This window comes from Salvelinus fontinalis, chromosome 6 (genome assembly GCF_029448725.1).
Source record: "Salvelinus fontinalis isolate EN_2023a chromosome 6, ASM2944872v1, whole genome shotgun sequence".
Classification (NCBI taxonomy): Eukaryota; Metazoa; Chordata; class Actinopteri; order Salmoniformes; family Salmonidae; genus Salvelinus; species Salvelinus fontinalis.
The window spans coordinates 51,662,676-51,689,668 of record NC_074670.1 but is presented as its reverse complement, the minus strand read 5'-3'; the positions used below and the strand labels follow the sequence as shown (position 1 = coordinate 51,689,668).

General features: G+C 42.4%; 1 protein-coding gene across 1 annotated transcript; it reads right to left on the bottom strand.

Moving 5' to 3' along the window:
- Positions 1-554: 554 nt before the first annotated feature.
- LOC129858074 (alpha-1,3-mannosyl-glycoprotein 4-beta-N-acetylglucosaminyltransferase B-like) lies at positions 555-26,553 on the bottom strand. The gene is made up of 15 exons (XM_055927005.1): positions 26,242-26,553; positions 18,454-18,615; positions 15,225-15,344; positions 14,865-14,998; positions 12,570-12,616; positions 11,994-12,107; positions 11,755-11,830; positions 11,548-11,662; positions 9,374-9,504; positions 9,128-9,235; positions 8,794-8,987; positions 7,654-7,732; positions 2,424-2,499; positions 1,893-2,005; positions 555-1,331 (listed from the first exon to the last, which is right to left on the bottom strand). Exons 1-15 carry the CDS (start codon positions 26,324-26,326, stop codon positions 1,314-1,316), a joined length of 1,572 nt encoding a protein of 523 aa, XP_055782980.1. The 5' UTR covers positions 26,327-26,553; the 3' UTR covers positions 555-1,313.
- Positions 26,554-26,993: the final 440 nt, after the last annotated feature.

The window sequence follows — 26,993 nt, the reverse complement described above, 5'->3', positions numbered from 1 at the left end:
AGTTGACAAACAAATCCCTAGATTGAAGGTCATTCCCTTTTTAAAGTCAATCCATTGAATTGGATAAGCGTAATTTCTCTGGGAGATTCTCAATATGGAAAAAGTCTGTCCTCTCCTCGAATCCTCAGTCCTCCGTGAGCTGGAAACTGATTAGTGGTCGCAGTATGTAGGAGTGTCTTCGTTATAAGGCGAAATGAGGAGTTTGCCCTTCTCCTTGATTGCCTCCTCCAGCCGATGATACACGGATGTATTCTCCCACCGGCTAACGAGGAAGTGTTTTCAAATCCGGAGGAGAGGATTACCAATTAAGAATCTCCCCATATATTCTCCATAGAAGTGATTGTTGAGTTGACCCAGCTGCTATACTTGTGCCCCCTGCTGGGGAACATTAGCTGTGACCTGACTGAGCAAATGCTACTCATCAACTTGGTCACATCTGTGAATATAAGTAAGTACTGTAATGTCAGACAATGTTCTTGTTTGTAGCGGTAACCTGTGTTTTCTATCTACTGTAAGGGTTGGGGGGAAGAAATAGAATTTGCCAAGCAGTTAAATTGTTATACACATTCAAGAATGCTTTCATGTTTGTTCTTTATTTACAGCACATAGTAACACATATGTACTGTATATACATGTGGAGTGGCTGCTCTCCAGTGATCCACATTGAAACTAGCAGTTCAGTACCAGAAACACAACAGAAGATTTACATAGAAATCCACCTATGGCAAAAAAGCTACTTGAGGAATTGAACTTGATCTACAGCATTTTGGCCAGAGACATGAACTCACACACACTTGTGTAAACAGTGTCAATAATACACTAATATAAACAATTGCACCAGTGTATATTTTTTCTCACACACAACACAGTACATTGCATCCATTACTCACCGAGGGTATCATTCCATTCACCTCTCACTGAACCTACCATAGATAGCCCTGTACATGTTAATCATGTTTTTTCTCTAGAGAACTAAGACAAAAGCCACAGCTGAAAGCTGGTGCCCAGTATAAAGTCTTCCACAAATGTAGATGTGCTCAAGTTGATTGACATACTCATTTAGCAACAGAAAAACACACTTTCTCCTCCAGATTCACATTACAGTCAAAGGTTGAAGAATTCTCCGTTGTGCATAAAGAGAACATCCACAGAGTGTGTGTGTGTGTGTGTGTATGTGCTTCCATACAGTAGCAGGTGAGGTGCTTGGAGGAACTGCGTTGACTGTCTATGTCCAATAGAGGTCACTGTTTATCCAGGTGTGGAGTTACAGGCCAGCAGCGCATGCCCTCCAAGGTTTCTCCTATCTCTTCCCCTTAAAGTTGAATAAATATCTGACAGACAGAGAGAAGCATGAGCGTTAACCAAACCTTAGCTGATGTAATCCTGCAGTATGTTCAATTCAAACTGTCATCACTCATTACATAAGTACACAGACACACTCTTGTACGCATCAATAACCCCCCCCCCCCACAGTTATTACTAATTAACATAATGAATGCTTAACATACTTATGTTTTCCCATTCTGTAATACACATGATTTCCCATGCTCTACTTGTGATACTCATTTGTGTATGGGTTGTCACTAGACTAGTGACTGAATGTTATGGTTTGTTCTCATATCTGTTGATAGAGGTTGACGTCAGAGCTACTGAAGGTACCAAGGACACTTATTGTTATTGTGAATAAGTTCAAAGTTCCCTCTAAGTTTAGAGGGAACTAAGTAGGAATGTGACATGTTTTTCTGGTGAAACAAGTCCTCTTCCTCTTTTAGTGGAGCACCTAGAAGCGGTTTCAAAACACCTTTAAATCTATTCAATCATTGAGACTGACTAATAAAACAACTATTTCCTGTCACTTCCTCATACACATCACACACACACACAGAGCTCACCTCGCTGAGCAGAACCCACATGTCAGAGTCGCTATGTACCAGTAGACGTAATGCAGAGATGGGCTGCATCTGTGCGTCTATCTGTCCCTCAGCCACTCCATCCACAAAGCAACCTACAAACATGACTCAAACATTTAAAACATATCAGTTACCTGAATGTAGCATTATTCTGAACACCTGGCAGAATATACAGTATATTATAACAGTACAACCAGTCATGTACAAAACAGCCCACAGTGGGACATAGCCCATTGGTATACTCATTATGGCTGCTGATCCACACATCATGGTACCTTGACTTGAAGGGGAGTGATCATTCTAGTCATTGTATTTCTATGATTCAGAATCATCCTGATACACAGAACAACACTTTGATGGAGCTGTGTCTGCCTCTGACAAGTGTTTGGGTAATAATATTAGATGGGAGTTTCTCCCCTTACTCTGGGCCCTAAATAGTTTTTCCTGGTCATGTCATATGTTCAGTAAAAACTCCTGTCCTAGTAATGATATAGAATATTGAAACTCATGTACCAATCACTATGAAGCCTCCATAAGATCCTTTGTATTGAGGAGACTGGCCACCCACCAGTCTGTCTCTCACTGAGCTCTGGAGAGGAAAAACACACGTTACACCATGTTATAATAAATGTTCCCTCTAAACTGCGCATGCTTGCAGTAGAGCTCCCCCGGGACTATCAGCCCACAGAGAGAAGCACGAGATTGAACTTCACTCAACTTTCAAGAGCAGTGGTCACCAATCGGTCGATCGCCAAACAATTCTGTAAAAAACCCAACGATAAAGCCTTATGTTCTTATTTTGTTTTTATTCGTCTCGGGCTGTTGGTGATAGGTGCACCCGATTCAGCTGCCCTGCACACCAGGTAGGCAAACTGTTTCCATTTTGAACTATTTCATGTGTCTGAACTCTGCCTTCCCGGTGGGCCCAGAGAGCAAATCAAGTGCACTATTGAGTTAGAGTGGCTTGCGAAAGTATTCACCCCCTTGGCATTTTTCCTATTTTGTTGCCTTACAACCTGGAATTAAAATAATTTTGGGGGGGGGGTTGTATCATTTGATTTCCACAACAACACAACACTTTGAAGATGAAAAATATTTTTTATTGTGAAACAAATAAGAAATAAGACAAAAAAATTGAAAACTTGAGCGTGCATTACTATTCACCCCCCCAAAAGTCAATACTTTGTAGAGACATCGTTTGCTGCATTTACAGCTGCAAGTCTCTTGGGGTATGTCTTTATTAGCTTGGAAAATCCAGCCACTGGGATTTTTGCCCATTCTTCAAGGCAAAACTGCTCCAGCTCCTTCAAGTTGGATGGGTTCCGCTGGTGTACAGCACTCTTTAAGTCATACCACAGATTCTCAACTGGATTGAGGTCTGGTCTTTGACTAGGCCATTCCAAGACATTTAAATGTTTCCCCTTAAACCACTTGAGTGTTGCTTTAGCAGTATGCTTAGGGTTATTGTTCTGATGGAAGGTGAACCTCCGTCCCAGTCTCAAATCTTTGGAAGACTGAAGCAGGTTTTCCTCAAGAATTTCCCTGTATTTAGCGGCATCCATCATTCCTTCAATTCTGACCAGTTTCCCAGTCCATGCTGATGAAAAACATCCCCACAGGGATAAGGTTCTCGGGTTGATGAGCGGTGTTGGGTTTGCTCCAGACACAGCATTTTCCTTGATGGCCAAAGAGCTCAATTTTAGTCTCATCTGACCAGCGTACCTTCTTCCATATATTTGGGGAGTCTCCCACATGCCTTTTGGCGAACACCAAATGTGTTTGCTTATTTTTTTCTTTAAGCAATGGCTTTTCTCTGGCCAAAACCCAGCTCGTGGAGTGTACGGCTTAAAGTGGTCTTATGGACAGATACTCCAATCTCCGCTGTGGAGCTTTGCAGCTCCTTCAGGGTTATCTTTGGTCTCTTTGTTGCCTCTCTGATTAATGCCCTCCTTGCCTGGTTTTGGTGGGCGGCCCTCTCTTTGCAGGTTTGTTGTGGTACCATATTCTTTCCATGTTTTAATAATGGTTTTAATGGTGCTCTGTGGGATGGTCAAAGTTTCTGATATTTCTTTATAACCCAACCCTGATCTGTACTTCAACACAACTTTGTCCCTGACTTGGAGAGCTCCTTGGTCTTCATGGTGCCGCTTGCTTGGTGGTGTCCCTTGCTTAGTGGTGTTGCAGAGTCTAGGGCCTTTCAGAACAGGTGTATATGTACTGAGATCATGTGACACTTAGATTGCACATATGCAGACTTTCTTTTACTAATTATGTGACTTCTGAAGGTAATTGGTTGCACCAGATCTTATTTAGGGGCTTCATAGCAAAGTGGGTGAATACCTTTTTTTATTTTTATTTTTGAAACAAGTAATTTTTTTTCATTTCACTTCACCAATTTGGACTATTTTGTGTATGTCCATTATATGAATTCCAAATAAAAAATCTATTTAAATTACAGGGTGAATGCAACAAAATAGGAAAAACGGCAAAGGGGATGACTACTTTTGCAAGGCACTGTACCTCTGGCCAATCGGATGGCTCAGATGACTATGTCTGTCTGCAGTAACGAAGCAGGCATAAAAGAACGCTACAGCAAAGTTGATACTGTGAGATTTCAAAACGTTTAAAACCAAGACTAGAGAGAGACTGTCAACAAATAGAGCAAAGAGATGCTGTTTTTATGAGTGAGTTCATGTTTACGTTCTTACTGCACTGTCAACAATTTGTATTTAATACTTTTATAAGCCATAAAATGTGTGTTCTTCCTATTTCCACTCAGCGCTACAACAAGCACTGCAGCAGTAATAAATGAGTAGCAAAGTGTATCTATAGGCTTGCGTTGTTGTTATTATTATTAGCGTTGTTATTATTAGTAACAACATGAATTTGTGCATGAGGCAGAAATAATGCGGTGCGACTCGAGTTTCGCCATCAGCTGGAAGACAGGGTCCCTTTTTGGTCAGTGGAGGAAAGGGAGAGTGGAGGGATGTTGAGAGGGGAACCCTCAGTCTGCTGCTCTCTCCCTCCGCTGAGACTGACCATCAGATCAAGGCACCATCAGCCCAGTAAAATAAAAGCTAATTATTTAAATGTATGCTCACTCAGCTGTGCTTCACAAGTAATACAACAACGATTCTATTACCAGTGTGATCATACTGTAGCCTACCTCAAGTTTTGAAATATATATTTTTAAATGTCCCGAACAACAATGCATTGGCAGGACAATTCAAGCAAAGCCAATATGCGGTGATAATGTATTGTGCCTAAAGCTTACTGCACAAACCTCATTGCTACTGTATGGATAATGTTGCATTGGCTTATTTTTTTTAAAGTAATGTTAAAAAAAAAAAACGGTAGATCTCGGCTTGCATTTTGATTCAAAGTGATCTTGACTAAGAAAAGGTTGGTGACCACTGTTCTAGAGTTTTCCCAGTTAATACTATCAATGTTTCCTTTTACTGTGGCAATTGTGATCGAATCAATGCAATATTAGCCACATTCAATGCAACATACCGAAACAAAACTAACTATTCAAAAGATTCTGTTGTAGGCAGAACACATCGGAGTAGGATTCTATTGCACTGACACGCACTACTCAGCCTGTACTCGACACAGACCGGTGTGGAATAAACAAATCCGAGTTGCAGTAGGCCTATATGCAATTAGACCATTGCCATAAATGGATCTGTGCCATTTACTTTGAACTGGACTGTGTTTACAGCATGAGCGGTCGTGAGTAGATGCGCTTGTTTTGGGATCAAAGCTAGAGCTGCACGTAGCCACGTGTGCACATTTTGTTTTATATCCTTTGCTAGTTAGTTAGTGACTTACTAGCCCAGTTATAGATAATTTGTAGCCAGCAACAGGGGAGTGACTGCTTTCTACTAGTGCCGAAAACATGTACATTTCTAGACATCTTTAAAAAGCGAGTCAGATAAAGAGCGTTGTTTTGGTCTTAAAGGGGCAGTGTTGTATTTTCAGCCAGGCTTGAATAAGCCAATAGGCAGAGGGTAGCATAATTTGTCTGATTCTCTGTAATAATGCTATGGGAATAATAATGCATTTTATTTTGTAAAGCTGTTTCTTACATCAAACAACACAACAACATGTTCAGTCACCTTGTCTGAAGCATGTCAAGACCTGCGTGTTTTTTTTTTTAAGTCTCATGGAATGTAGACCTACATTGAACACCACACATTAGCTGCTACTGTAGGCTGAACGATAGAACAGCTATTTCCATGTTAAAATTGTTGCACAAATTGTTTTTGATGGTAGGCCACTCTGGTAGGCCTACATTTATGATCAAATAGTCACAGTAGCCTACTTGACAACTGTAAAAACTAGCTTAAAGTGGGGTACAGCCTCAGTGTTCATAGTAAACGCGCGCTGGACGTTGCACTGAATTTCCACATTTGCGCTGAGCAGACCTGAAATTTGCTTGGTGCTGAAAAAGTTTAGAGGGAACATTGTTACAATGTATTTTCTTCACTATCCCATAATCACTGAAATATGGACTAGCTCTGCAACAATTGCATAGTTCTATGGAAAACAACCACTAAGAAAGACAAAGTTCTAGGGAGTACAGTCATTGAACTAGTGTAACAGTATAACTTTAAACCGTCCCCTCGCCCCGACACGGGCGCGAACCAGGGACCTTCTGCACACACTAGCTAGCCATTTCACATCCGTTACACTCACCCCCCTTTCAACCTCCTCCTTTTCCGCAGCAACCATTGATCCGGGTCAACAGCATCAATGTAACAGTATAACTTTAGTACGTCCCCTCGCCCCGACCTCGGGCGCGAACCAGGGACCCTCTGCGCACATCAACAACAGTCACCCACGAAGCGTCGTTACCCATCGCTCCACAAAAGCCCGTCTACTGGTACATAGCAGAGCAAGGGGAAACCCTACTTCAGGTCTCAGAGCAAGTGACGTAACCGATTTGAAATGCTATTAGCGCGTACCCGCTAACTAGCTAGCCATTTCACATCCGTTACACTAGCACACTTTCAATTTAAATAGTCACACAACCCTAGCACTTTGACACAACCTGTATCTACTAGCATTAGTGTATAACTCTGTTGTCCTCCAAAGGCATACGGCGATTGCATAGGTTTACATTAAGATTACTAATGGGAATATTTAAGATGAATAAAGTTCACATTCAGTTAAGAGTAATTAACACAGTGCTTAGCATATTTATACATGATGTCCCGTGCTCTATTTGTGACACTAATTTGTGTGCGGGTTGACGGTCACTAGACTAGTTACTGAACGTTATGGTTTATTCTCATATCTGTTGACAGTGATTGACAGAGCTACTGAAGGTACCAAGGACACACTGATTATTATTCTATTGATGACACTATGAACACTGTGTGATTCTGTAGCAGTCTCCCGGGCTGATGTTTACAGAACATTTTGGTACAGTCTGATTAGGATATAAAGGGCCTGTCTCCAAGAGGATGTTAGACATTTTCTATGCTTCCATTCTGGGAGTGTCGTACTGAATTTTATCAATGACTGCTCTCCTTTTTGTTCACCTGGAAATTCCCGTTACACACACAGGCCATCAGCGTGTTAGCAGATAGCATGTAGTGGTTGGCGTTTCCTGTCACCTTGTTACTTAGTCTCCAGGACCTAACACCTGAGAGCCAGAGTCTCTTAGACCAGCTCCATGACACACACACGCACACACACAAACACTGTTGGCAGTTAGTGTGACCTCCGTGGCACTCACATCACTAGGGAGCACCGCCACGGTGGTGTTATACAAATGGTCTCCGTTGTTCTCGATGTTTCCGCTGCGAAACAGGTACCTGGAGAGACAAAATCACCTATTTATTACCAGTTGGTTTGGCCAACAAAGAATATCCCTCTCGTGCTTGAAATCATCACAATAAAGTGGAGAGCTTTACACTAATTGACCCTTTTAAATGTCAAGTCATTACCTTAATCTCTATTGTTTTAACCCTTATTTTACCAGGTAAATTAACTGAGAACACATTCTCATTTACAGCAACAACCTGGGGAATATTTACAGGGGAATGGAGGGGGGAGGATGAATGAGCCAATTGTAAACTGGGGATGATTAGGTGGCCATGATGGTATGAAGGCCAGATTAGGAATTTATCCAGGGTTAACACCCCTACTCTTATGATAAGTGCCATGGGATCTTTAGTGACCACAGAGTCCAGACACCCTTTTAACATCCCATCTGAAAGACAGCACTGGGGCATTGGGATATTTTTTTGGACCATAGGAAAGGGTGCCTCTTACTGGCCCCCCAACACCACTTCCAGCAACATCTGGTCTCCCATCCAGGGACTGACCAGGACCAACCCTGCTTAGCTTCAGAAGCAAGCCAGCAGTGGGATGTAGGGTGATATGCTGCGGCCTTCGAACATGCTCATGAAGATACTCACTGTGTGTCTAATCACAGTGTGTTGATGACGATCACACACGGCCAAACGTGTTAGTCTAGAGGGTTAGGAGACAACACTGCTCTGTGCTATTAGGGCAGGGCAAACATGACCTACTGGATTCCATCTTGATAATGACTATGACAAGTGGGAAACACAGTGACAACCCATAAAGTCTGTTCCACAACCTTTATACAAGCAGGTACACAGATGGAACTGGGGTCAGCGTCAAGTAGGCAATATTTAAAATGTGACCTGTGGTTGGAGTTTTAATTCCTGTGTGTGTATGTCCAACACAGGAGGCTGTGGAGGGGAGGACAGCTCATAATAATGGCTGGAACGGAGTGGTATCAAACACATGGAAAACATGTTTGATTTGTTCGATACCATTCCAGCCATCACTATGAGCTCGTCCTCCCCAATTGAGGTGTCACCGGCCACCTGTGGTGTCCACTGACCTGGTGACATTGCGTGGCTGTGGGAAGCTGAGCAGTATGAAGTCCTTGGCGGTAGGGGTCAAGCCCCAGAAGAAGTCCTGGCCCTTGTAGGCCCTCTCCAGGGTGTGCTGCTGGTAGTGCTTCAGACTACTGCTCAGCTCTGCTGGAGGGTTGGTGTGGGCTGTGAACAGTGGCACCTTCCCAAAGTCCTTATCCTGGACAAAAGAGACACTTTAATTATAACTTCCACTATATGTCTTTATCCTGCACAAACACACACCAGAGAGGGGGTAGAACAAGAGGGGGAGAGAGAGAGAGGGGTTAAGAGAGAGAGAGAGACGGAGAAAGTGCTTACTTTCAGTTTCTGTAGTTTCCCAGGCAGAGAGGAGTGAAGGCCTACATGTTGAAACAGAGAGGGTTTATATCTCAGCTTGAGCAGGCCCTTCTGCAGGTTGCAGTCTTTCTGGATGGGACAAAACAAGATGAAAAACCCATCAACTCTCAATTGAATAAAGGAATAGTTGACTCACAAACTCAAGTTTGATGAGTTTGGACTCTACATTATATAATCACTTTCTTTCTTTTGTTGTGCACAACTCACAGCATCTTTTTCTGGGTTACAAGCCTTCACCCACAGGATGTGGTCCAACAGCCAATCAATGGGCTTGTCTTTGTAGAACATGAGAAAGAATTCTGCTATCATTGGTAGATCACGGGCTCGGAACATCTTGCCTGATAAAGATATAAAACACACACATACGCAATAAATAAAGTAAAATTACCTAAGACATTGTGAGGAGAATAACCGAAGTGAAGAAGAGTCTATAAAAGTGTATTGGTCGCATACACAGATTTAAAGATGCTACTGCAGGTGCAGCAAAATGCTTATGTTTCTAGCTCCAACGGTGCAGTAATATCTAGCAATACAATAACAATCCACACATAATCCACAAAGTTAAAAAACAAACAACAAATTAAGAAATATCAGAGCGAGCAATATTCCCAGAACGGGAAGATAATGAGCCATGACTATAACAGTATATACATATGATTTAGGTAAAACAGTATGTAAACTTTATTAAAGTGACCAGCATTCAATGACTATCTATGTACATAGGGCAGCAGTATCTAAGGTGCAGGGTAGAGTACCGGCTGGTAGCCGGCTAGAACAGCGGCTAAGGTTCAGGGCAGGGTACCGGTCGGAGGCCAGCTAGTGGTGACTGTTTAGCAGGCTGATGGCATGTAGGTAAAAGCTGTTTTTCAGTCTCTCTGTCCCAGCTTTGATGCACCTGTAATGTCTCCACCTTAGATGGTAGTGGGGTGAACAGGCCGTGGCTCGGGTGGCTGAGGACGTTAATGATCTTCTTGGCCTTCCTGTGACACTGGGCGCTGTAAATGTCCTGGTAGGGCAGGCAGTGTGCCCCCGGTGATGCGTTGGGCTGTACCAGGCAGTGATACAGCCCGACAGAATGCTCTTGATGGTGCATCTGTAGAAGTTCGTGAGGGTCTTAGGGGCCAAGCAGAATTTCTTCAGTCTCCTGAGATTGAAGTGTGAAGGGACCATTTCAGGTCCTCAGTGATGTGCACGCTGAGGAACGTAAAGATTTTGGATGCGTGCTCTCTCTGCTGTCTCCTGCAGTCTACGATAAGCGCCTTCATTTTGTTGACGTTGAGGGAGAGGTTATTTTCCTGGCACCACTCTGCCAGGGCTCTCACCTCCTCACTATAGGCTGTCTCTTTGTTGTTGGTAATCAGGCCTACCACTGTGTCGTCAGCAAACTTGATCATTAAGTTGGAGACGTGCGTAGCCACGCAGTCATTGGTGAACAGGGAGCTGGGAGCTGAGCACACACCGTGGTGGGGCCTTAGTGTTGCGGATCAGCGTGGCAGAGGTGTTGTTTCCTACCTTCACCACCTGCGGGCGCTCACTTCGGTAGCTCTGTTGTTTTCCTCGAAGCGGGCAAAGAAGCTAGTCTGGGAGTGAGGTGTCGGTGTCTGCGATGTGGCTGGCTTTCCCTTTATGATCCATGATTGTCTGGAGTGCCTGCCACATGTGTCTTGTGTCTGAGCCGTTACGACTCCACTTTATCCCTGTACTGTCGTTTTGCCTCTTTGATTGTCTTATCGAGGTCATAGCCGGTCTGTTTGTACACGTCCATGTTCCCAGTCACCTTGCAGTGGTTAAAAGAGGTGATTCGCGTTTTTAAAATTTTGTGTGAATGCTGCCATCTATCCAGTTTTTGTTCTAATCGTCACAGTAGGAACATGCTGCCATCTATCCAAGTTATAATTGTCACAGTAGGAACAACATCCTCTATGCACTTCCTGATGAACCCGGTCACCAAGTCAGTGTATACGTCGATACTATTCCCAGAGGTGACCCGGTACATTTCCCAGTCCGCGTGATCAAAACGGTCTTGAAGCATAGATTCCGATTGGTCAGACCAACGTTGAACAGTCCTTACCATGGGTGTTTCCTGATTTAAGTTTCTGCCTATAAGTGGGGAGGAGCAGGTGCTGTGTGTGACCCGATTTGACGAAGGGAGGGCCTTGTATCTGTCCAGGAAGGGAGAGTCATGAGTGTATTTTATCCACATACACCTGTACATACTCTCATCTGTGAGTGTGTGTTTTTCTCAGTAACTTCCCTCATTAAATAAAGGTAATAAATAAATTGTGTGTTCATCTGCTTTAGTTCCCACAGTTGCCTTACTAACTACGCCCTCCTCCAGAAGCCCTGAGAACAGACACTTTCACAGAAGAGCATAGACTCACCGATGAAGCCGAGCTGAGAGAACTCCAGGAACATCCAGTCATCGGTGGCCAGCTTTCTGACGTATGTTTTCATGGTCTGAGAGTAACCGGGATTAGCCACGATGTCATCCTCCAACTGACAATACACATTTTTAATGAGGATGTGTTAATAAATGAATATGATTTCAGACTGACTGACCAATCCGAGAGGTAGAACTCTGACCCCACCTGTACATAATAGGTTCCCTTCTCCTGGGCGTAGAGCATCAGGAAGCTATAATCCAAGTTCTGCTTTGTGCGCCATCTGAAAACAACCACAACCACAACCACAACACAAACCACTTACTGCAGGTGCACAGGATGTGACGTGCTAGACTTCGATTTCAGTTATTTTTTTTTCATGATTGAAAGACCACGAGTCTGTATGTGTTGGACTGTGTTGGACTGTGCATGAGTCCGTTTCTCACTTGACTCTCTCCTTGGAGTCTCCGAAGGTTTCCCTGAGTCTGCTGAAGTTGGGGTAGAAGTACTGAGAAGGGGACACTACCTCCAACAGGCCTGAGTGCACATCCTTAGGAAAACTACAGCCACACACAACCACAGGTAAACTACAAAACACCGTGAAGAAACAGATCAACTACAAAAGTCAAACTACAAAAAACACAGGAAAACATTTATAAACTACCAAACATAGCCAACAACAGTGACAAAACATAGCCAACAACAGTGACAAAACATAGCCAACAACAGTGACAAAACATAGCCAACAACAGTGACAAAACATAGCCAACAACAGTGACAAAACATAGCCAACAACAGTGACAAAACATAGCCAACAACAGTGACAAAACATAGCCAACAGCAGTGACAAAACATAGCCAACAGCAGTGACAAAACATAGCCAACAGCAGTGACAAAACATAGCCAACAACAGTGACAAAACATAGCCAACAACAGTGACAAAACATAGCCAACAACAGTCAAATGACAAAACATAGCCAACAGCAGTCAAATTACAATCACAAACTACCAAAACTTCTCACTTCTTCTCTAGGAGTTCTGCTACACTGTCGACGTATTCTGTATCCGTCTGAAATAAAGATGCAGAGAGAAGGGGAAATAAATGAGAGAAGAGGAAATCCAGTGAACCTGAAACATGAGGTAATGTTACTAGAGGGGTGTGTGCAGTAGAATCAATGTAGATGAAACATGAGGTAATGTTACTAGAGGGGTGTGTGTGTGCAGTAGAATCAATGTAGATGAAACATGAGGTAATGTTACTAGAGGGGTGTGTGCAGTAGAATCAATGTAGATGAAACATGAGGTAATGTTACTAGAGGGGTGTGTGTGTGCAGTAGAATCAATGTAGATGAAACATGAGGTAATGTTACTAGAGGGACCTTAAAGATAATTGTATGTGTGCGGTACAGAGATGAGGTAGTCATTTAAACATTTATGTTAAACACTATTAATCCACAGAGTGAGGCCATGCAACTTAGTATGTGACTTGTTAAGCAATTTATACTCCTGACCGTATTTAGGCTTGCCATAACAAAAGGGTTGAATACTAATTTACTCAAGACATTTCAGCTTTTCATTTTTAATTCAATTGTGTCTAGGCCAGTGACACAGAATCTGAAATTAATACATTTTAAATTCAGGATGTAACACAACACAATGTTGAGAAATTCAAGGGGTGTGAAAATACCTTCTAAAGGCACAGTAAATTGACTGCATTAAAACAGATTCATATCTTTGGTTTGGTACTGTTGATTTTATCATACACGCCTGTCCATCGCAGGACTTAGATCAAATGGCAAGGGGAATTTGGGGTGCTTTCTTTATAAAAGCCGCTAGCCACAAACAAATACATGGATTTGACAGTCAAGCTATCACTCAAATGAGAGTCAATCTGTGTCACTATTTAGAACTTCCTGTGGAGAGATGATTTGTTAAAAATTATCCAGTCAAAAGTGTCCTTTTTCATATTGGCCATATCTACTGTAAACACTGTCCCACAAGGACATGAGTTGACAAATGGCTACTACAGGTTTATGTATCGGCAGGTATATACTGTTTATGTAGTATAGTGGTTTGTCTTTCAGAAGAGGGCCAATGGCACATGTAACGGCAGCGAATTGTCCTGGTTCCACTGATTTCCATACAATATCGATGTGAGAGATTCATTTGCGCACGATATTGATTACAGTAGATTTCAGTCTGGAGTGACCGCTTGGTAAATGTCGATGCGTGGGCAGTTAAGGTACTAATTTCTCAAAATACAAGCAATCTGAACACAAGTGTGACACGTGTGTATAGGGAGTAATTTGTATTTATCTGTCTTCAATATATCATCATATCACTTATTTCAAAATATTGATTATAAACTTGGACATGGAAAATGTGTGTTTTAACACACAAAAATACATGACGACAGGAAGCAGCAACAGTATACTTTTCTACTTATGTTTTAGGAATATAAATGGTACTATTAACAATATTTTTCAACATGATTAGACCTAAATCAGGCAAAAACTACTGAATGAGCCCAAAAACGCACTATGATTTATTGATTTGAATGATTTTAGTGAAATTGGGACAATGAGTGTGTCCTGGCTAGCAAGATTATAATACATTTTTTGCGCATACTATATACCAGAAGTATTCCAATACTACCCTACGAGTTCCAGACTACTGCTGGTATTCTGTTCAACCTGGTAATTAATTGCAACCACCTGGTGTGCCAGGTCTAAATCAGTCCCTGATTAGAAGGGAAGAATGGAAAAAAAGCAGTGCAACAGGTTTCAAAGTACAAATTTGAATTTGAGGGCTATATAAGAGCCATGTACTTCGATAGACATATGGTTTTGGGCTGCATAGTTTGATCTGAGGTCTTTAGAATGAGTTACTTAACTGGAAATCTAGAACAGGTATTTCTCATAATGTGCTCGTCCATTCCTGTAGTTTAGGTGTGTAGTGTGATAACATACATACTGTACCTAGGCTTCTGAAAGGCACGGTCACACAACAGGTTTAGCAGGTCTTTCTTTGAGAATGAATCACTACATTTTTTCCATCATAATCATTCGATATTCTGCTTTAATAACAATAGGTCGATTTGACCCGAGGCAGAGACCAGACCGTAGTCTTCCCACCTCAAGCTACATTACCCCAACTAAAAAGTAAATTATTTTTATGATTACCATCTAAAAAAGACACTAAGTGACATGATGTGGGCCTATTGTTACTGTCAAGTGTTTTGTTTTAAAAGCAGTTTGATTGACTAAGACATCCCATGTGTTTCTATATGCCACTATCAGGGTATCTGAGCAGGTTACCTCAGCAACAAAGATGATGATGACGGTGTCGTTCCGTTCAGAAGGTGAAAGGTCGTAGAGGAGGGAGTTCAGGGTGCTAACCAGGTAGCTCTGCTTCTGACGCTTCACTGTAGGGATCCCCAATACCAGGGACACTGACACAGACACGCACACACACACTAAAGTAAACCAATCACTGGAATAAAGTCAACACTGAGCAGGGTGGGTGAGGTGGCAGGAGGGGTTACAGGCTGCGGGCTACAGTACAGACTGACACTAGCAAACCACACCAAGCTCTGTAGCCTCTCACTTTAACACCCCTCTGGTTTGTCAAAGAGGACACGTTTACCCAGAGCCATTTTTACATGACTCGTCGCTCACCTCCAGTTCGGCCTTGTCCCAGGACCACGTTAGGAATCAGGCTGTCTGGGTGGTCCCGTAGGTGGGGCAGGTAGAGGTAGGCATTGGACAGCAGACTGAGATTTCTCTTTATCGGTCCTTCTGCACTCCACATCACCAGAAACCAAACCAAACACACAAGTAACGGTCAGACATAAAACAATCATTTAGCGTTGTTGACATTGCTTACAGTTTTATCTTGACTTCTCAAAAGTGCAGCGAGAGGGGGTGAGAGAGAGAGACAACGAGAAATCGGGAAGATTCCACCATTGATCAAAAGCATGTACCCATTAAGATCTAAGGCCCTCAAGTTCTACCTTAATGAACGACCCTTAATGCTCTTCCCAGCACCAATTGTATTGTGGACTTGACTGAACTGGTACTAACCTCTAACTATTTTCTCTTCAGAGGAGACTTTTTCTTCCAGACCAAAGGGACAGCGATGGGGAGCACTATGGCTCCTAATTATGCTAACCTACATCTAGGAATGTTTGAAAACATGTGGTGCTGAATCCAGACCGTAACCCATTTCTCCCCAATATTCTCCTCATTCGGATATATTTGGATTATATTTTCCTGATCTATACAGGGACTCAGGAAGAGCTCTTGGAATTCACCATTGGGGAATGTATTTAAGGACATTATCAGAAAGCACTGGTACATTATTGACTCTGACATAAATATCTCCCACGTATGTTGGAACCAAAAATCTCAAATTTGGACTCATCAAACCAAAGGACAGATTTCCACTGGTCTAATGTCCATTGCTCGTGTTTCTTGGCCCAATCAAGTCTCTTCTTCTTATTGGTGTCCTTTAGTACTGGTTTCTTTGCAGCAATTCGACCATGATGGCCTGATTTACGCAGTCTCCTCTGAACAGGTGATGTCTGTTACTTAAACTCTGTGAAGCATTTATTTGGGCTGCAATTTCTGAGGCTGGTAACTCTAACGAATGTATCCTCTGCAGCAGAGGTAACTCTGGGTCTTCCTCTCCTGTGGTGGTCCTCATGAGAGCCAGTTTCATCATAGCGCTTCTTGCTTTTTGTGACTGCACCTGAAGAAACTTTCAAAGTTCTTGAAATTTTCCGGATTGACTGACCTTCATGTCTAAAAGTAATAAAGGACTGTTGTTTCTCTTTGCTTATTTGAGCTGTTCTTGCCATAATATGGTCTTTTACAAAATAGGGCTATCTTCTGTATACCCACCTACCTTGTCACAACACAACTGATTGGCTCAAATGCATTAAGGAAAGAAATTCCACAATTTAACTTTTAACAATGCACACCTGTTAATTGAAATGCATTCCAGGTGACTACCGCATGAACCATTCAATTCTTGTGGGCCGGCTAAGGAGTATTGGTGTCTCTGAGGGGTCTTTGGCCTGGTTTGCTAACTACCTCTCTCAAAGAGTGCAGTGTATAAAGTCAGAAAATCTGCTGTCTCAGCCACTGCCGGTCACCAAGGGAGTACCCCAAGGCTCTTCTCAATTTACATCAACAACATAGCTCAGGCAGTAGGAAGCTTTCTCATCCATTTATATGCAGATGATACAGTCTTATACTCAGCTGGCCCCTCCCCTGATTTTGTGTTAAATGCTCTACAACAAAGCTTTCTTAGTGTCCAACAAGCTTTCTCTGCCCTTAACCTTGTTCTGAACACCTCCAAAACAAAGGTAATGCGGTTTGGTAAGAGGAATGCCCCTCTTCCCACAGGTGTTATTACTACCTCTGAGGGTTTAGAGCTTGAGGTAGTCACCACATACAAGTATTTGGGAGTATGGCTACACGGTACACTGTCCTTCTCTCAGCACATATCAAAGCTGCAGGCTAAAGTTAAATCTAGACTTGGTTTCCTCTATCGTAATCGCTCCTCTTTCACCCCAGCTGCCAAACTAACCCAGATTCAGATGACCATCCTACCCATGCTAGATTACGGAGATATAATTCATAGATCGGCAGGTAAGGGTGCTCTCGAGCGGCTAGATGTTCTTTACCATTCGGCCATCAGATTTGCCACCAATGCTCCTTATAGGACACATCACTGCACTCTATACTCCCCTGTAAACTGGTCATCTCTGTATACCTGCCGCAAGACCCACTGGTTGCTGCTTATTTATTAAACCCTATTAGACCTTGCTCCCCCCTGTCTGAGCTATCTACTGCAGCCCTCATCCTCCACATACAACATCCGTTCTGCCAGTCACATTCTGTTAAAGGTCCCCAAAGCATACACATCCCTGGGTCACTCCTCTTTTCAGTTCACTGCAGCTAGCGACTGGAACGAGCTGCAACAAACACTCAAACTGAAACTGGACAGTTTTATCTCAATCTCTTCATTCAAAGACTCAATCGTGGACACTCTTACTGACAGTGGTGGCTGCTTTGTGTGATGTATTGTTGTCTCCACTTTCTTGACCTTTGTGCTGTTGACTTTGCCCAATAATGTTTGTACCATGTTTTTGTGCTGCTACCATGTTGTGTTGTTACCATGTTGTTGTCATGTTGTGTTGCTACCATGTTGTTGTCATGTTGTGTTGCTACCATGTTGTTGTTGTGTTGTTACCATGTTGTTACCATGTTGTTGTCATGTTGTGTTGCTACCATGTTGTTGTCATGTTGTGTTGCTACCATGCTGTGTTGTCATGTGTTGCTGCCTTGTTATGTTGTTGTCTTAGGTCTCTCTTTATGTAGTGTTATGTATCGCTTGTTGTGATGTGTGTTTTGTCCTATATCTATACTGTATTTATTTTTTAAATCCCAGGCCCCCGTCCCCGCAGGAGGCCTTTTGCCTTTTGGTAGGCCGTCATTGTAAATGAGAATTTGTTCTTAACTGACTTGCCTAATTAAATTGAAAAAATACATTAAAAAGCTGGTTGAGAAAATGGCAAGAAGAATCTAAAGAATATATATATTTTGATTTGTTTAACACTTTTTTTGGTTACTACATGATTTCATGTGTTATTTCATAGTTTTGATGTCTTCACTATTATTCTACAATGTAGAAAATAGTTAAAATAAAGAAAAACACTGGAATGAGTAGGTGTGTCCAAACTTTTGCCTGGTACTGTACATTCTGTTGGTTCAACGTAATTGAATTACAATGACGTGGAAACAACGTTGATACAACCTGTGTGTGCCCAGTGGGATGGCTGTACTGTCACCTGCGATGCGACTGTACACTGATGATAACATGATAACTCTCTCCCCTCACCTGGGATATTAGTGGAGGAGTTGTTGTTAGGTATGGTGAGGTTCCCCAGGCTGGTCAGAACACTGCTGAGCTCCCTGGACAGCAGCTCCCCCCTGAACTCTGCAGCCAGCAGACGTTCATACAGCTGGATCATATCTGGGTGGTGGGGGGATTCATCCTCATCTACACACACACACACACACACACACACGTGTACACATACCGACAGGCACATACACACGCACCCATACGGTTGCATGACAGAAAGAGAAAAGAAGAGAATGAGAGAGCAAGAGAGAGTATAACAGTTACAAGTCAATGTTTGAAAGTATGTATTTGAAAAAGCTCCATTGACATCAAATTTTCAAATGTACTGAGTAGTTGGGTGCAGGACAACAAAAGGTATAGGCTAATCTTCCCATAGTCCCGTTCCACTGCCGTGATTTCCATGACAACCCCATTCATACCACATAGTTCCTCAAAGAACAAACCCGGTGTTTTAGTTACTGGGTTACACGTCTAAAGCAGGAAAGGAATGGTGCTCCCCAGACAACAAGGAACTCACACGCTAGTGGTTTTTAAGTCATTGAATCAGAATCAGTCAAATTGTATGTCATATGCTTCGTAAACAACAGGTGTAGACTAACAGTAAAATGCTAACTTACAGGTCCTTCCCAACAATACAGAAAGAAATAGAAAAATAATGGAAAAATAATAACAGAAGGAATAAATACACAATGAGTAACGATAACTTGGCTGTACAGTACACATGGTACAAGTACCGGGTCGATGTGCAGGGGTACGAAGTAATTGAGGTAGATATTTACATATGGGTAGGAGTAAAGTGACTAGGCAACAGGGTAAATAATAAACAGTAGCAGCAGCATATGTGATGAGTCAAAAGAGTTGCAAATTCGGGCAGCTATTTGGTTAACTGTTTAGCAGTCTTATGGCTTGGGGGTAGAAGCTGTTCAGGGTCCTGTTGGTTCCAGACTTGGTGCATCAGTACCACTTGCCATGTGGTAGCAGCAAGAAAAGTCTGACTTGGGTGTCTGGAGTCTTTGACCATTTTTAGGGCCTTCCTTTGACACCACCGGGTATAGGTGTCCTGGATGGCAGGGAGCTCGGGCACCAGTGATGTACTGGGCCGTACGCACTACCCTCTGTAGCGCCTTACGGTCAGGTGCCTTGCAGTTTCCATACCAAGCGGTGATGCAGCCAGTCAAGAGGATCTGAGGGCCCATGCCCATTTATTTCAGCCCAGAGGGGGAAGAAGAATTTGTCGTGCTTTCTTCACGACTGTGTTGTGTACGGACCATGTTCATTTCTAAGTGATGTGGACACGGAGGAACTTGAAGCTCTCTACCCGCTCCACTACAGCCCCGTCGATGTGGATAGGGGTGCGCTCGGACCTCCATTTCCTGTAATCCACAATCAGCTCCTTTGTCTTGCTGACGTTGAGGGAGAGTTTGTTGTCCTGGCACCACACTGCCACATCACTAAACCTCTCCCTATAGGCCGTCTCATCATTGTCAGTGATCAGGCCTACAACCGTTGTGCCGTCAGCAAACTTAATGATGGTGTTGGAGTCGTGCGCAGCCACTTAGTCGTGGGTGAACGGGGTGTACAGGAAAGGACTAAACACGCACCTCTGAGGGACTCCCGTTGAGGGTCAACATGGAAGATGTGTTGTTGCCTACCCTCACCACCTGGGGGAGGCCCGTAAAGAAGTCCAGGATCCAGCTGCCGAGGGAGGTGTTCAGTCCCAAAGTCCTGAGCTTAGTGAAGAGCTTGGAGGGCACTATGGTGTTGAACGCAGAGCTGTAGTCGATGAACAGCATTCTCACATAAGTGTTCCTCTTGTCCAAGTGGGAGAGGGCAGTGTGACGAGAAATAGAGATTGTGTCATCTGTGGATCTGTTGGGGTGTTATGCAAATTGGAGTGGGTCCAGGGTGTCTGGGATGATGGTGTTGATGTGAGCTGTGACCAGCATTTCAAAGCATTTTATGCCTATAGATGTGAGTGCTATGGGGCGCTAGTCATTTAGACAGGTTATCTCGGGCACAGGGACTATGGTGGTCTGCTTGAAAGACGTAGGTATTAGAGACTGGGTCAGGAAGAGGTTGAAAATGTCAGTGTCGACACTTTCCAGCTGGTCAGTTCATGCTCCAAGTATGTGTCCTCGTAACCAATGGTTCAGTGTTGCTTGCCTTGAAGCGAGCATACAAGGCATTTCGCTTGCGCACATCCAACGAGTGTCAGAGCCGGTGTAGTTGGAGTCCACCTTTGTCCTGTATTGCCGCTTTGCCTGTTTGATGGCTTGTCGGAGGTCGTAGAGGGATTTCTTATAAGCTTCCGCATAAGTGTCCACTCCTTGAAAGTGTCAGTTTTAGCCAATAGCTCAGTGTGGATGTTGCCTGTAATCCATGGCTTCTTGTTGGGATATAAACGTACGGTCACTGTGGGGAAGACTTCGTCAAAGCACTTATGAAAGAAGCCGGTGAATGATGTGGTAAATGTCTCAATGTTATCGGATGAATCCCGGAACATATTCCAGTCTGTGCTAGCAAAACAGTCCTGTAGCTTAGCATCATCGGACCACTTCCTTATTGAGCGCATCACTGGTACTTTCTTTTTGAGTTTTTGCTTGTAAACTGAAATCAGGAGGATACAGTTATGGTCAGATTTGCCAAAGGGAGAGCCTTGTGTGCATTTCTGTGTGTGGAGTAAAGGTGATCTATAATTTTGTCGCCTCTAGTTGCACAGGTGACATACTGGTAATGGATTTCAGTTTCCCTGCATTAAAATCACCGGCCAAGAGACGCGCCGCCTCTGGGTGTGCATTTTCTTGTTTGACTATGGCCCTATACAGCTTGTTGAATGCGGTCTTAGTGCCAGCATTAGTTTGTGGTGGTAAATAGATAGCTAGGAAAAATACAGATGAAAAGTCTCCTGGTAAATAGTATGGTCTGCAGCTTATCATGATGTATTGTAACTCAGGCGAGCAAAAATGTGAAACTTCCTTAGAGATTGTGTACCCCTCCTCCCTTCTTCATACCCGCGTCTGCCATCCGGACTTGACAATGCTTAGAAAAACCAGCAAGATGTATATCCATGTCTTCATTCTGCCACGACTCTGAGAAACATCGGATATTACAGTTTTTCATGTGCCGTTGTTAGGATAGTCTCGAGCCGAGCTCATCCAGTTTGTTCTCTAGTGATTGAACGTTCGCCAACAGAACGGAGGGTAGAGGTAGTTTATTTGTTCATCAACCTAGTCTTGTCGGGGTGCCGTCTGCAGCGCCATCTTGAAGTATTAAACCATGTAAAACTGGTACCATGGTATAAAGTCATCATGACTTTTACTCTGTGTGCTTCACTGGTGGCCCCACGAGAGAGCAAATTAAGCATTTGTTGTTGCCTGATGATTCAAACTGAATTCTTCTGCTGCTCTATTGTTTCACTACATACTTCATTGCAGAGAAGAAACTAACGCCCGTGAGCTTGGCGCAGCGTTTGGCCAGATCAAGGATTTTGAGTAGCCAAGTAATGTTTGTTGTGCAAGGTATACATCGTCATGGGAAGAAGTGGACCAAAGCGCAGCGTGGTACGTGTTCATTCTATTTATTTATTTAATGAACACCTGCAACAACAAAACAAAATACGAACATGATGTTCTGCAGGGCAAAATAACAACCAATGCAAAAATAAGATCCCACCAATGAAAAAGGGAAAAAGGACTGCCTAAGTATTATTCCCAATCAGAGACAACGATAGACAGGTGCCTCTGATTGGGAACCACACTCGGCCAAAAACGAAGAAATAGAAAACATTGAAATAAAGAAACTAGAATGCCCACCCCACATCACACCCTGACCTAACCAAATAGAGAAATAAAACGTCTCTCTAAGGTCAGGGCATGACACCTATCGCATAGCAATAGGCCTACTGTAGCCTACCCATACTGTCAAATATTTTCCTTAAACTATCGGTCTATTTAATGTGTTGGCAGAATGTTTTCATTTTTAGCAGTTATTTATTCTGTATCTGGAAAATGACTGTCAGTTTCTGAACGAGAAAACAATTGCAAATTGTCGTGGACCTGTCAGCAGAACGTTTTAATTCACCAATGTTTTAAATTGACTTTTCCCTCAACCTAAATATGATGGACTGTCCAAATTCTGAAACATTGTAGGGCAGGCTAGTCAAAGAATGCAATCACAGTACTTACAGTATACAGTTCTATTTACAAGCTGAATTTCTAATTATGTTTTTTGTACAACTTGACTATTTGTTTTTATAGTACTACTGATATTAATTACTACATTGTTGGGAAAGAGCAAGCAAGAAAGACATTTCACTGTACTTGTGCACGTGACAAACTTGAAACTTGTTACATAGGCTTACTTCAATATAAAATATCAGCTCTTAAATTAGACTGTTTTACAGGTATTATAAACCATGCTGCCTATGATATTGCAAAATTTGAAATACATATAGTCTATCTATTTACCAGGCTACTAGGTCCAATTAAATGAGAGATGTGCATGGTTATTTGTTGTATGGGTCCTTGGGGAATATCATGGCTAGAAAAGGTGAGAATATATTCTGCATTGGTTATGAAAATAAAATAGAAAAAAGATTCCTATGTCTAATTATTTTAGATTCTAAAATTATAAAACAGATTGTCGCTTTTCTCACTCATGGCTGCATTGTTAATATATTTTTTCCTGTTTTTTATTTGTATTTGTATTTGTATTTACTTACCAGCTTGCAATACAATGATTATTTCAATCACTAAAACAGATGTGCTTACACATGGTCTAAGGTTTGCAGGGAGGTGAGCACATTCTCACATCAAGATATTTTTTTAAATAAATGCCAACTTTTGCATTAAAACTGGCGCACGCACATTTTGGGGTATATTTTGTACTTATGTAATGTTTATAAACGCGATCCCTGGTGTTGCAGAATCATGGCAATACATCTAGATGAGAACCATTAAAATTCTAGGTAGACCTATATGACTGAATATAACTAAGCAATAAGGCCCGAGGAGGTTTGGCATATGGCTAATATACCACGGCTAAGGGCTGTTCTTATGCACGACACAATAAGGAGTGCCGGGACACAGCCCTTAGCCGCAGTATATTGGCCATATACCACAAACTACCCGAGGTGCCTTATTGCTATTATAAACTGGATACCAACGTAATTAGAGCAGTAAAAATAAATGTTTTGTCATACCCGTGGTATACGTTCTGATATACCATGGCTGTCAGCCAATCAGCATTCAGGACTTGAACCACCCAATTTACAATTAAGTGATAATGCCCTCGAAGCCGTTGTTTGGCGGATATAATGGCACGGGTGTTGTTATATTGGCAAACCGTGCCAATGTATTCTCCAAACAACGGCTTCGAGGGCATTATCACTTTCATACAATGGCTTACTAACATTCAAATTATCATTTACATATTTTCATAAAATGTTTATTTATTCATACTATTTCATCCTTCCACAAGATATAGTGCCGACAAAAATCTAGGGTTGCTACCCAAGCCGCCTGGTTGTTCGTTCTATCGGTTTGGTTGCCAGAGACACGACCCAGTTGTTCAATCTTTTTGTTCTGTATATATGGACATAACCCATTCGTTCGTTCTAAATGTTCCATTGCCATATTGGCTGGCAACGTTCATATCCCTTGCTTGCTAACAAGCCAACTACGGCTAACTTACAGTCACGTCAAAAAGTCCAGCGAGAATAACAGCAAAGTAGCTGATTTTGCATTAGTTTTAGCTGTTTTCTAGTGACATGTATTTGGATACATCCATAACAATGAGCTAGGGCTCTGGGAGTGTGATGTCAGGAAAATAACCTCGCACTCAACGTCAACAAAACAAAGGAGGTGATCCTTGACTTCAGGAAACAGCAGAGGGAGCACCCCCCCTATCCACATCGACGGGACAGCAGTGGAGAAGGTGGAAAGTTTTAAGTTCATCGGCGTACATATCACTGACAAACAAATGGTCCACCCACACAGAGTGAGATGAAGAAGGCACAACAGCGCCTCTTCAACCTCAGGAGGCTGAAGAAATTTGGCTTGTCACCTAAAACCCTCACAAACTTTTACAGATGCACAATTAAGAGCATCCTGTCGGGCTGTATAACCGACTGGTATGGCAACTGCACTGCCCACAACTGCAGGGCTCTCCAGAGGGTGGTGTGGTCTGCACAACACATCACCGGGGGCAAATTACCTGCCCTCCAGGACACCTACAGCACCTAATGTCACATGAAGGCCAAAAAGATCATCAAGGACAACAATCACCCGAGCCACTGCCTGTTCACCCCGCTATCATCCAGAAGACGTGATCAGAACAGGTGCATCAAAGCTGGGACCGAGACTGAAAAACAACTTCTATCTCAAGGCCATCAGACTGTTAAATAGCCATCACTAGCACAGAGAGGCTTCTGCCTACATACACAGACTCAAAATCACTGGCCACTTTAATAATGGAACACTATTCACTTTAATAATGTTTACATATCTTGCATTACTCTTCTGATATGTATTTACTGTATTCTATACTATCTACTGTATCTTAGTCTATGCCGCTCTGCCATTGCTCATCCATGTATTTATATATTCTTAATTCCATTCCTTTACTTAGATTTGTGTGTATTAGATATTTGTTGTGAAATTGTCAGATATTACTTGTTAGAAATTGCTGCACTGTCGGAACTAGCAGCACAAGCAATTCGCTACACCCACAATAACATCTGCTAAACACGTGTATGGGACCAATCAAATTTTATTTGATGAGGCGCAATTTTTCCTGGCATAGAAAATGTGCTCACTTGTCAGGACACTGTTGTTCAGAAGAGCTAGCCAACAACACAGCTAACACAATCACTTAAAACTGAAGCTGGAGAGAGTGCAAACTAGCTGCACTTCGTTTCGTTTGACCTTTTTTCAATTGACATTTCTTTGTATATATCCATAAAAATGATGCCAGACGATTTATGATTTCGATTGGCTAAGAAACGCTGCCTGCTTATCTGTCTCATCCTGGAGATCGAATTTGAATATTGAAACAATGTTGCAAATATCGGAGAGACAGACAGCAAGGTTAATACAAATCTCTGCTGTTGAACACTAAATGTTAGTCTAAAAGAAATGTGTGATAATGTCTAGATGCTCTTTATAGTGGAGACCAAGTTTATAAATTGCCTGGCTGGGCTGATGAGACAGCTGATTGCGCAGTCAGATTGAACAGAGTAAATAGGCATTTTAATGTCATAGATTTAGCCAGTGGTAACTTGTGTTATAGACACCAGCTGGAATGCAGTTTTAACCAATCAGCATTCAGGATTAGACCCACCCATTGTATAATTAAGCAATAAGACACGAGGGGGTGTGGTATATGGACAATATACCATGCCTAAGGGCTGTTCTTAGGCACAATGCATCGGAGTGCCTGGACACAGCCCTTAGCCGTGGTATATTGGCCATATACCACAAACCCCCTAAGTGCTTTATTGCCATTATAAACTGGTTACCAATGTTATTGGAGCAGTAAAAATAAATGTTTTGTCATACCACGGCTGTCAGTCAATCAGCATTCAGAGCTTGAACCACCCAGTTTATAAGGTTCCATTTATCACGTATTTAGCTTAAAATATTACCATTTGAAAACAATAGAAAACTGAATTCAGTTATGTACAAGGTTTAACCTTTTGAGAAAAGTGTGTAGCCTAATACATCATAATGTAAACGGAATAATGTGACATGTGCAACACCTTACCATTTCTATTATGAGCGGTAAACCAGGTTAGAGAGAGAAAAGCACAAGCCAGAATACATCCAAGTTTCATTTGGGTGAGCCTCATCTCATCTCTCAAACTGTCAATAGAAAACTTCCGTCTGACTTCGGTTTATGCTGAAAACAGCGCTGCCGTTCAAATGAATCCACAGGTGATAGTCCACTCAGGTTCTTCTCGCGTTTACTCCATGACAGCGCCAAGGATATTCTATGATGAAAAGCTTGAAAGTCACTTCCTTATCTCTTCATAAAATAGATTGACATACATGACAACCCCTGGTTAGCCTACAACATTTCCTTAAAAAGGTGATGCGACAGTTGAGGTGCGCCGGTCTCAGTGCGGTCTCAACCCCACCTACTGGGCAATTGTGGAACTGCGTGATTTCAAAATCAAATAAAATTTTATTGGTCACCTACACATGGTTAGCAGATGTTATTGCGAGTGTAGCGAAATGCTTGGACATCTAGTTCCGACAGTGCAGCAATATCTAACAAGTAATCTAACAATTCCACAACAACTACCTAATACACACAAATCTAAGTAAAGGGATGGAATAAGAATATATACATATAAATATATGGCAGTTATATAAGCAGTTAACGAGCAGCATAGGCAAGATGCAATAGATGGTATGAAATAGAGTATATACATATGGGATGAGTAATGCAAGATATGTAAACATTATTAAAGTGACATTATTGAAGTGACTAGTGATCAATTTATTAAAGTCGCC

What these genes read in the sequence shown, in the direction of transcription:
- LOC129858074 (XM_055927005.1), bottom strand. Translation starts at nt 26,326, where the DNA reads ATGAGGCTCACCCAAATGAAACTTGGATGTATTCTGGCTTGTGCTTTT. An exon ending in CTCCTCCACTAATATCCCAG is followed by an intron (nt 15,345 to 18,453) that starts GTGAGGGGAGAG and finishes TGTGGAGTGCAG; the next exon opens with AAGGACCGATAAAGAGAAAT. An exon ending in GCAGAACTCCTAGAGAAGAA is followed by an intron (nt 12,108 to 12,569) that starts GTGAGAAGTTTT and finishes GTGTGGCTGTAG; the next exon opens with TTTTCCTAAGGATGTGCACT.